Source organism: Crocuta crocuta, unplaced genomic scaffold, assembly GCF_008692635.1.
Source record: "Crocuta crocuta isolate KB4526 unplaced genomic scaffold, BGI_CrCroc_1.0 scaffold77, whole genome shotgun sequence".
In the NCBI taxonomy this organism is placed as follows: Eukaryota; Metazoa; Chordata; class Mammalia; order Carnivora; family Hyaenidae; genus Crocuta; species Crocuta crocuta.
Genome location: NW_027532172.1, coordinates 1,684,976 through 1,696,797, shown reverse-complemented (window position 1 = coordinate 1,696,797; position 11,822 = coordinate 1,684,976). Strand labels below are relative to the sequence as shown.

The 11,822-nt window shown below is 60.5% G+C and overlaps 1 protein-coding gene across 1 annotated transcript in view; it reads left to right on the top strand.

The window, feature by feature from the left end:
• IQCN (IQ motif containing N) overlaps positions 1 to 11,796 on the top strand; it is a 12,377-nt gene extending 581 nt beyond the window's left edge. The window contains 3 exon segments of the mRNA XM_077777167.1: positions 779 to 867; positions 869 to 4,399; positions 10,777 to 11,796. Coding sequence (XP_077633293.1) covers positions 779 to 867; positions 869 to 4,399; positions 10,777 to 11,703 — 4,547 coding nt within the window. The 3' untranslated portion in view covers positions 11,704 to 11,796.
• Positions 11,797 to 11,822: the final 26 nt, after the last annotated feature.

Sequence of the window (11,822 nt, the reverse complement as noted above, 5' to 3'; positions counted from 1 at the left end):
ACCCATCCACCCATCCATCCATCCACCCACCCATCCACCCATCCACCCACCCATCCACCCATCCATCCACCCATCCATCCACCCATCCATCCATCCATGTGTCCATTTCCTTATTTATTGATCTGCTTATCAATTCATTCATCAGTTTCATTTACCTATTTATTCTTCCACACAACCCTTTATCCATCTTTCCATCCCATCCACCATTCATTTACCCAGATTTATCCCTTGTGTATCTAATCATTCATCCATCTATGTGCCCAACTGCCAATCTACTCAGCCACTCATTTATTAATGTAACCACCCACCCAACACTCACCTGTTCCCAGCCTGGAACCAGGCCCTGTGACTGAGATGGGGACACAGAAATGACGCAGACTTGGTTCTGGCCCTCTAGGAATTCGCAGTAAATGGGGAGAGGCAAAAAATAACAACATATAGACACACAGAGAAAATTTCCAAAATAGTGTGATCAGTGCTGTATTCACATGATATTCCACATAAAAAGGAAGTTCAAAAGGCAAGAAGGCGGTTGGGGATTTAACTGAGCATGTGCACTGTGCCAGCATTTAGGTGGCCACAGGATGATAAGGGAGATGTAGGTACCAGAGGCCACCACAGTAGGTGGCCGGGAGAAAGAGGGCCTGCGAAGGAGAGGAGGAAGATTGCAAGGTGTCGAGAACAAGAAGATGTAGGTCCTGGCGTGCTCGCCCCAGCAAGGAGACCCCCTCATCCGCATGACCCCACTCGCTGACCACCTCCTTGCCACCCTTCACAGGCAGAGCTGACCCGCTCAAAAAGCAAGGCAATGCAGCAAGCAACACAGCCACAGTTGTCACCCAGCAGGCAGAGCTTATACCAGCCCCAGTCCAACCCCGGTCTCCAAGACAAAGCACGGACACCATTTCCACGACCTCAGCGTAAGCCGCTTGGTTCCAAGGAGAGCCTTCCGCGAGAGCTGGACAAGGACAAGACGGTGACGCGTCACATCCCACGCCTCCGGGCTGTGGTTGAGAGCCAGGCCTTCAAGAACGTCCTGGTGGATGAGATGGACATGATGCTGTCCCGTGCTGCCACCCTCATCCAAGCCAACTGGAGAGGCTACCGGCTCCGGCAAAAGTTGGTCTCCCAGATGATGGCAGCAAAGGCCATCCAGGAGGCCTGGCGACGCTTCAACATGAGGCGTCTCCTCCGGTCGGGCAAGTCGGTAGAGAAAAAAGTGAGCGCAGACGAGGGGGACATCCCTTACCACCCCCCCCAGCAGGTGCGCTTCCAGCATCCGGGAGAGAGTGAGTCCCCTCTGGGCCAGCCCATCATGGTAAGCAAAGAGACCCAGTTCCCTTCCTCTGACAGCCTGGATGTCTGCACCCACCGGCTGGCCCTGCACACCCAGAGCACGCCGCAGCCTGGCATGCAAGCCCCTTGTCCCAGTGGAGGCCCCGGTGTCACCTTCCTGCCACACCAGACCGTCGCCATCAGACTTCCGTGTCCAGTGAGTCTAGATGCCAAGTGCCACCCATGCCTGCTGACAAGACCCGTCAGAAATGCCTGCCTTGGCCGCATAGAAGGGGACACGGTGAAGACCAAGCAAGTAACCGCCAGAGCCAACAAGTCAGGAGTCCCAGGGCCACCACCATCCAGAAGGTATGCCCAGGCAGGTCATGGACCACTCAAGACCCAGACCCAGGCCCACATGGAACCAGAGGTCTTCAAAGTCCTACCCCAGACAGGCCCAGCCCCTGTGACAGCCAAGACCCTACCTCTGACGTCTTCAGGGGCCACAATAACCAAGACCCCACCCCAGCCCTGTGTCATGCCCACGGGAACGATAGCCAAGACCCCGTCCCAGATGTACCCAGCAGCCCGGATGACCAAGACCCCAACCCAGACGTACCCTGCAGCCTCAGTGGTCAAGACCCCTCTCCAGGCATGCCTGGCCGCCATAATGAACAAGACTCCAGCCCAGCCATGCTTGGCGCCCACAGTCACCGTAACCAAGAGCCCACCCCAGACGTCCCAGGTAGGCCCGGTGGCCAAGGCCTCACCCCAGACATCCCAGCCAGCCACAGCGACCAAGACCCCATTTCAGTCATGCCTAGCGGCCATGATGAACAAGACCCCGTCCCAGCCATGCCCAGCAGCCCCAGCGTCCAAGACCCCAACCCAGATGCGTGCAACAACCTCAGTAACCAACGCTTCACCCCAGACACGGCCGGCAGCCATGATGGCCAAGATCTCACCACAGATATGCCTGTTGGCCTCAATGATCAAGGCCCCAACCCAGACACGCCCTGTGGCCACAGCGACCAAGACTCTGCCCCAGACATGCCCTGTGCCCACGATGGCCAAGGCCCCAACCCAGATGCGCCCGGCATCCCCGACAGCCAAGGCCCCACTGCAGACATGTACGGCAGCTGCCACGGCCAAGACCCCATCTCAGACGCTCACGGGGGCCTCAGTGACCAAAACCCCTCCCCAGACACGTCTGGCAGCCATGGTCACCAAAACCCCAGCCCAATTTCGCTCAATGGCTGCCATCATCAGAACCCTATGCCTGCCGCCTCCAACAGCTGGAAATCTGAAGTCCTCACCACCGGTTACGGTGGCGGCTGGCATCCCCAACACCTCATCCCACACGTATCTGAATGGACCAAAGGCCAAGGCTGTGGGGAATGCAAAGCAGACAACAGGGATGGTCAAGATCTCATCCCACTCCTACTTGGCTGACGGAAAGGTCAAATACTTTCCCCCACCACAGCTGGGGGCTGGGACTCCTAAGGCACCAGCCAGGCCTCCTTTGGAAGCTGAAAAAGTCAAGGCCTTCTCTCAGAAACAGGTGAAAACGGAAACAACATCTAATATGAGTGTGGCCGTTGAAATGCCCAGGGCTTCGCCATGGGCAAAAGTGGTTGAGGATAGCAACAAGTCCTCATTACAAACACACCTGAGGACAGATGTCGTGAAGATTCAGTCCCAGGTATATGTGCCTGAAGAAACAGCTGTGGTCCTGCCCCAAGCCCAGCTGGCCGCATGTCCGGCCAAGGCTCCGGTTCCATGTCTGGCCAAAGCTCTGCCCCAGGAATGGCTGGCCACGTGTCCAGCCACAGCCTCGTCCCAGGGACAGCTGCTTGCTGAATTGACCGTGACTCTGCCCCAGGCACGTCTGGGCACATGCCTGGCCAAGACCCTCTCCCAGGCATATTCGTCCACCAAGTTGACCAAGACCCAGTCCCAGGGACATCCGCCTGCTGAGGTGCCCACGGCTGAGGCTCAATCACATCTGGGCACGTGTCTGTCCAAGACCCTGTCCCAGGCACGTCCATCTGCCAAGGTGACCAAGACCCCATCCTTTGCACATCTGGGCACATGTCTGACCAAGGCACAGTCCCAGGCACACCTGGCCACAGGAGTGATCAAGGTCCAGTCTCAAGCCCGTCTGCCTACTGGGCTGACCAAGGTGCAGTCGCAGGCCCAGTTGGTCACAGGAATAGCTAAATGCCTCTGTGCAACCCCCCAACCTGCTGAGCTCAGCGGCAAGACCCAGTCACAGCCTCTCCTGGCTGGGTTCAAGGCCTCCTCCCAGCCTTGCCAGCACGTTGGTGCCCTCGGCACTCTGCCCCAAGCCAAGCTAGAGGACAGACTGACCCAGACCCAGCCCCACAGCAACGCACAGGGCAAAGCCACCCAGGGCCCATGCCAGGGGGCCTCGGAGATCCAGAGCATACTGGTGCCCCTGTTGGCATCTGCCAGACACCCCACATGCAGCGTCGAATCCTGGGGTGACAGTGGAGTTACCCGGGCCCAGCCGTCAACGACTGGTCCAGCCACACCCTGCCAGGAAGAGCTAGCAGCCTCCCAGCTCGCCTCCCTGTGTGCTGAGCTGGCCGCCGAGCTGGGCTCCCAGGAGGACCTCCGGGCCCTGCTGGCGAAAGCCCTCTCTCAGGGCCCAGTGAGGGCGGCCCTGAGCCAGGCCCTGACCAAGAAAGTCCTGGGCGCCACGATGGCCAGGGCCCTGCCCCAGGGCCTACTGGGCACGGCGCTGATGAAAGTGCTGTCCTGGGGTGAGCTGGGCGTCGCCCTGTCCCGCACCCTGACCCCCACGGAGCTCCGGGCAGAACTCACTAAAGCCAAGCAGGGCAAACTGGCCGATGTGCTCAGCAAGGCCCTGACGGAGGAGGAGTGGGCCGCCCTGAGCCAGGCCCTGTGTCAGGGGGAGCTGGGCGCGGTCCTGAGCCAGTCTTTGTCTCAGGCAGCTCTGAGGACTGGAGTTGTCCCTCCCAAGGCCACCTCGAAAACAGCGGGAAGCAGGATGACAGTGATGCCGGCCCCAGTGGAGGTGGGGAGCCCATTGGCTGTGTGGGGGCCCGCCCTGGGGCCCGCGAGACCACAGCCCAGCAAGGTCAGGGTTCCCCAGGATGGGGTCTGGGGGGGCTTCTTCACAGGCAGGCCTGGCGGGTTCTTAGCAGAGATGGGGGATGGGGCCATGCTCGGGGGGTCACCCTGCTCTTCGGTGGTCTCCCTGGGTGCCCTCCTGACCTGTAGAGTGATCACCACTGTTCATCAGTACTCCCTAATTGCTGCCCTGGACCCCAGTCTTTCATGGGAGATGGGCCCCAGCAGGGACTCCTCCTCAAACCTACTATATCTGAATCCTGAGGTCAGTGAGGAAAATGTGTGGCTGCCCCCATGGGCCAATGAATTGGCATCAGATCTCAACCCCGTGGAGAGTGACATGGGCCCCAATTTGCCCAAGCCGTCCCACCTGCAGCCACCCCCCAGTCTCTGGCAGCCGCTCATTGCCAATGGTGTTGGCCCAAGCACCAGCCGGCCATCGGTGGCTGGTGGCACAGCTGCGGGCTCCCACAGGCCACATGTCAGCAGGGTGGCCCCACGTCCAAGGGCAGCGTCAAGGCAGGGCAGGGCAGCCCCGGGTACCCCTTCCCGCCCTGCGGGGGATGGGAGGGCCTCCCACTCCCGTCAGTGTACCGCTGCATATGGGAATTCTGTTTGTTGGTGTCAGCCCTCCCGGGCCAGCAAGGTGCCCCCCAGTGTCTGTCGATCGTCAGCTACCAAAGTTCCACAACAGTCACCTGCGGTCCGTGAGGATACCAGGCAGAAAACTCAGTCCCCAAATCACAAACGGGCCTCCGTGGACCCCAGGGAGAGAACCAACAAGGAGACCTCAGGTCCACGGAGGGCTGCCAGTGTGAGCAAAGCACCCCTAACCCAACCACAGACCCCCAAGGCCTGTGACACAACCCTAGGTCTCTTGCCTGGCTCCGTGGCTCCTAGCCATCGCTGGACACTCAAGACGCAGGTAGATTCCAGTGTGTTCCAAGCCTCCCCAGGCAGTAGGATGGCACACACCCTGCCCAGCACAGCCCACCCTCGGCAGGAGAGGAATCGGACCAAGGGTACCGTTTCCAGTCCACCCCGCCCGCGGGAGCAAGCGACTGGCCATATACCCAATGGACCCAGTTTGCCCCAGGGTCTAGACAACGACCTGTTTGGAAGCCTCTCCCAAGGCTCCACAGACTGTGGCCCAAATGTGAGTAATTCCCAGAGCTCATTGCCCAGCTGTAGTTCACTCAGCCTTTCCACCATGTCTGTGGCCAGTCTGACTGCTGTTGACCTGGTGGAGGAGGAGCTCTGTGAGACCAGCTTGGATGAGGACGTCCCTGTAGATGCCCTCCTCTCTGGAGAGGCTGCGGGGAGGCCTCAGGGGCCTAGCGATGGGGAAGAAACTAGGAAGGTGAGCTGGCAGCGCTCAACTCCAAACCTCTGCCGCCCACCCTCTGCAGGCTCAGAGCTGATGCCCATTTTGCATCACAGCTCACTGTCGGGTTGTGTGACCCTGAGTGTCCACTGGGGCGCAGATGATCAGGATGAGAGGGGTATGTCTTCAGGCCAAAGTGCCATGGATCTGAAGGAGAGCTTGTCCCAGAAATCCCATAGGACAGGACTGACCAGAAGTGTGTCTTTGGGTAATGTGGTCCCTACCAGATATCAGCAGCCATCTGCGCCCAGTAGGTTAACCTCAAGCCTATCCCAGCCATCAGTAGCAGGCGATGGCCCACAACAGCCATTTATAGTCCATAGGGTCACCGCCAGCCTATCTGAATCGTCTATGGCTAGTAAGGTCTCCCCCAGCCCAACTGAGCCATCTATGGCTAGTAAGGTGACCCCCCACCCAGCCTGGCCATCTATGACCAGTGGGGCAACCTCCAGCCTAGCCCAGCCACCTGTGACCAGTGGGGTGGCCCCCAACATGGACCAGGCATCTGTGACCAGTAGGGTGACTCCCAATCTAGCCAAGTCATCTGTGACTGATAGGGTGGCTTTCAACCTAGTCCAGCCATCTATGACGGATGGGGTGCCCCTCAGCCTAGCCCAGCCATCTGTGACTAGTAGACTGACTACCGGTCTAGCCAAGCCACCTGTGACCAGTAGGGTGACCCACAACCTAGACCAGGCATCTGTGACCAGTGGGGTGACCCCCAACCTAGACCAAGCATCTGTGACCAGTGGGGTGACTCCCAATCTAGCCAAGTCATCTGTGACCAGTGGGGTGGCCCCCAGCTTAGCTCAGCCATCTGTGACCGGTGGGGTGACCCCCAGCCTAGCCCAGCCATCTGTGACCAGTGGGGTGACCCCCAGCCTAGCCCGACCATCTGTGACCGGTGGGGTGGCCCCCAGCTTAGTGCAGCCATCTGTGACCAGTGGGGTGANGCCCCCAACATGGACCAGGCATCTGTGACCAGTAGGGTGACTCCCAATCTAGCCAAGTCATCTGTGACTGATAGGGTGGCTTTCAACCTAGTCCAGCCATCTATGACGGATGGGGTGCCCCTCAGCCTAGCCCAGCCATCTGTGACTAGTAGACTGACTACCGGTCTAGCCAAGCCACCTGTGACCAGTAGGGTGACCCACAACCTAGACCAGGCATCTGTGACCAGTGGGGTGACCCCCAACCTAGACCAAGCATCTGTGACCAGTGGGGTGACTCCCAATCTAGCCAAGTCATCTGTGACCAGTGGGGTGGCCCCCGGCTTAGCTCAGCCATCTGTGACCGGTGGGGTGACCCCCAGCTTAGCGCAGCCATCTGTGACCAGTGGGGTGACCCCCAGCCTAGCCCGGCCATCTGTGACCGGTGGGGTGGCCCCCAGCCTAGCCCAGCCATCTGTGACCGGTGGGGTGGCCCCCAGCTTAGCTCAGCCATCTGTGACCAGTGGAGTGACCCACAGCCTAGCCCGGCCATCTGTGACCGGTGGGGTGGCCCCCAGCTTAGCGCAGCCATCTGTGACCGGTGGGGTGGCCCCCAGCTTAGCCCAGCCATCTGTGACCAGTGGGGTGGCCCCCGGCTTAGCTCAGCCATCTGTGACCGGTGGGGTGACCCCCAGCTTAGCGCAGCCATCTGTGACCAGTGGAGTGACCCACAGCCTAGCCCGGCCATCTGTGACCGGTGGGGTGGCCCCCAGCTTAGCGCAGCCATCTGTGACCGGTGGGGTGGCCCCCAGCTTAGCGCAGCCATCTGTGACCAGTGGGGTGGCCCCCAGCTTAGCGCAGCCATCTGTGACCAGTGGGGTGACCGCCAACCTAATGCAGGCATCTGTGACCGGTTGGGTGGCCCCCAGCCTAGCCCAGCCTTTTGTGACTGGTGGGATGGACCCTAGCCTAGCCCAGCCACATATGACAGATGGGGTAGCCCCCAACCTAGCTCAGCCATCTATAACCAGTGGGGTGATCCCTAGCCTAGCTAAGTCATCTATCATTGGTAGGATGGCCCCCAGCCTAGCCCAGCCATCAGTGGCTTATATGGTGGCACCCAGCCTAGCCTGGCCATCAGTGGCTTGTATGGTGGCCCCCAGCCCAGCCCGGCCACCTGTAATGAGTGGTACCAGCTGCGCAGTTAGTCAGTCCAGTTGGGCCCCTAAAGTGGGTTCAAATCTACCATCATCAAGAGTGAATGCAGTAGCCCCTAGTCTGCGTCATCCATCATTTGTGACTGAAGTCCCTCTGAATACATCATATCCGTCTGGGACCAGCAGCATGGGTCAAGGTCTGAGCCAGGCATCTGGGACCCCTGGGATGGACCCATGTCAAGATCCTGTAATGGTCAGTGGGGTGGCCTCAAACCGCCAGGCCCCTGCGTTCAGCGAGGTGTCCCGTGCATTCCATCAGCCACTCGGTGTCAGCGGGAGGCACTCACGTATGACTGAACATTCTGCCATTGCCTGTTCAGCCCCAGACCTCTACCAGGTGCCTGTGGCCAGTGGAGACAGCTCTTGTCTAGTCCAGGGAACCAGTGTATCCCCGGGGACCCTGTTCAGGGGCATGGCCACAGACGTGTCCCCGGGTGCTATGGCCGCTGGCATGTTCCCAAGTATGTCTCGGGGGGCCCCGGCTGCCGGTATGTTCCTAGGTGTGTCTCCAGGACCTATGTGTCCAGGCATGGTGGGGAGTGTGTGCCAGAGGAGTGTGGCGACTAGTGTGGGCCCAAACCAGTTTCAGGTGGCCAGTGGGATGAGTCCCGGTGCACCCCCAGCCTCTGTGGCAGGCGCCCCTTTGATTCGTGAACAAGCCTCAGAGGCGAGTCCTGGGTTCTCTCAGGTTTCAGTGTCCAACAGACTGGGTATGAGTCCATCCAGGTTTTCCCAGGCCAGTGTGGGCCCCACTAGGTCTCAGGTCAGTGTTGATCTCCCAATACCTTTGAGCCACCGGAATCCTTCTGTGTCCACAGTTGTGGCAGCAGATTACCAACAAGCAAATGCTTTCAGCCAGGAGCCTGTGATGGGCATAGTTAGTGGCCTGGTGCCAGGTGCTGTGGCCAGGAGTGTGGCCCCCAGCCTTCCCCCTGGGTCTGTGATCAGAGGTGTGGGCCAGAGCCTGCCCCCAGGGCTGGCGATTGGTGATGTGCCTCCCCACCTTCCACCAGGTTATGTGGTCAGTGATGTAGCTCAAACCCTTCCCCCGGGGTCTGTGATCTGTGGTATCAGCCACAGCCTTCCCCCAGGATCTGTGATCAGTGGCATGGGCCAGGGTCTTCCTCCAGATCCCATGGCCAGTGCTGGGGCCCAGAACTTTCCTCTGGGTTCTGTGGCTAGCGGCATGGCCAGGACCCTGCCTCCAGGTTCTGTGACCCCCAGTCTGATCGCAACCCCTGGGACTGGTGGGGAGAGGCAGAGATTCCCCATAAGATCCTCAGTTAGTTTCACTGCTCCGAGCCTGGTCCCAGGCTCAGTGGTGAGTGGGGTCACCCTGAGTGTCTCTCCTGGATCTGTGGCCTCTAGTATGGTTCCAGCATCTATGGCTGGGGGACTGAATCAGGACCTGGTCCTGGGGTCCAGGGCTAGTGCAGCCGGCCTGCCCTCCGCAGTCGGAAATGTGGCCCAGAGCCTTCCCCAGGGGTCCCTGCTGATCGGGATCACTCCCAGGCCTTACCATGGATCCTTGGCTGTGGAGGGGCCTACAGCCCCCTTCCAAGTATCCCGTGCCCCTGGCCTGGCCCAACTTCAGCCCCACACTGTGGAAGCTAGTGGCACAACCAGGAGAGTGCCCCAAACGCCCACAGTGCTACAAAGAGCCTCACAGTTGAACCACGCTCTTGGCATGATGCCATTTGAGACCACAGATGACCAGATCATGATGAAGGCAGAGAACCTGGAGAAGGCTCTGTCCCTGGTGTCCACATCCAGTGGGGAGTCCATAGGCCTTGAGGCAAGCCCGTGGGTGTCCCATAGTCTCCTGTCAAATGACATCTACCACAGCCTCGAATTCCTTCGCAACTGTCAAAGGCTGTTGTTGGAGGAGGTGGTTCCCAGCAAAACCAAGTCTCTTGCCAGTGGCATGGCCCCTGTCCCTCCCCAGTCCCTGAATATGGCCAAGCACTCGATGGCTGGTGGCATCACCCCAACTCTGCAGCAGAGGCCAGTAACCACTTGGGGGGCCCCCGGTTCCCACTTTGTGACTGCTGGCAGGGTCCCTAGTGTGCACATGGAGTCTGTCAAAGCTACTGGGGCCCCGTTGGCTCATCAACAGGCAACAGTAGTTCATGTGCCTCCGAGCCCCTCGGTGGTCCGCACTGTGTCTCAGTACCCCTTGGTGGCTCGCATTGTTCCCCAGAGCCATGCTCACAAGACGGAGTCTTCTACCATAGTCTCAGGGTCACCCAGGCTGGCCCGTGGCAGCACTATAGCATCCACTTTGCACCCAGGGTCTGTAGCTGGGATGGGGACCCCAAGCACCTCCCAGAAGTCGGGGGCCACCAGTGGGGCCTCACATGTGCCACTTCATCCGCCTGTGGTTGGTGGGGTGGCACCTGGTGGGCTCCACATGGAAACTGTCCCCAGCACACACCAGAAGTCGGTGTCTGGCGACCTGGCTCAGACCAAGCACAAGTTTCTTGGCTCTAAAAAATCCTATAGGTCCATTCAGGGTAGTCTTGTCTCGGAAATGCTAGATGATAGCGTAGCCAGGATTGTGTCCTTGCGTGACGTGCGGGAGCATGCCCGCCGGTCCCCACGGGAAAGTCCTGAACACTTCACAGGGGCGCCACCAGCCATAGCACCGATCACCCATACCGAGGCGACCCCCAACGTGGCCATCCCTAGGCTGTACCCAGGGTTTCGGAGGGTGTCTCTGGGCTATGAGACTTCACCTGACGGTTCCCGGAAGCCCCTTCTTACCCACGAGTCGATGCAGGGGTCTCAGGACTCCCACAGCGCTGTGGCTCCCGCAGATAGTCACAAGGTGTCCCTGACTCCCACTGTACTCCAGGGCCCCGTGGACGCTGGCATAGCTGGTGGCCAAGCGCGGAACCCTGCCGTCCCCAGTGTGGCAGTCGGGCCCATGAACAGCGCGGTGGCCCCCAGCGGCCCATGGGAGCCACCCAGGGCACCTGTGCCCCGGGACACGGTGGGCAGAGAGGCAGCGGTGGATCCCAGACAGTCGGGGGAGCTGCTGGCGTCGATGCAGGCTGTGGAGAAGATGATCGTCCGCGCTGTGGTCACCATCCAGGCAGGCGCACGTGGCTACTTGGTGCGCCGTACCATCAAAGTGTGGCACCAGCGGGCCATCATCATCCAGGCTGCCTGGCGCGGCTACTGTGTGCGGCGGGACCTGGCCCAGCTCTCCAGAGCCGCCACCGTCATCCAAGCCCTGTGGAGAGGTTTCTGCACCCGCCGGGGCCAAACCCAGCCTGCGTGGCTCCCAGGCACGTGGGCCGGGCTGGGCGGCAGGACCAGGTCCACATCTGACCACCGCTGTTTCCAGTCCTGCCAGTCCCACGTCTGCACCCTCTGCCGGTCCCTGAGTCCCAGGGTGGGGAGCCCGCCCAGCGTGGTGATGCTGGTGGGGTCCAGCCCCCGCACCTGCCACATGTGTGGCCACACCCTGCCTACCCGGGTGGTGCACGGCATGGGCCGGGGCGCCCTAGTCCAGGCAGGCACACCGTGGGGCGGTGTCCCCCAGACGACCCCTCGCAGCCCCCCGCAGTCCCGTAACCGGAATAAGGCGGCCACGGCCATCCAGTCGGCCTGGAGGGGCTTCACTGCCCGCCGCCAGCTGAGGCAGCAGCAGGGAGCCGCCAAGATGCTTCAAGCCACCTGGCGTGGCCATCACACCCGGGCCGCCCTCACCACGGATGCGCTCTTGGGGCCCGCAGCATGGGACAGTCAGCAGCACATGCAGTGGCTGGGTGTCTAGGACATCGGCGGACCGGTGGGGGACACTGGGGGAGGGGCATATGGCTCTTTGAGTCTAGTGAATAAAGCCCTCCACAGCCTGGGTCTCGGTCCACCTGTGCTCGTGGGAGTATCTTGGGT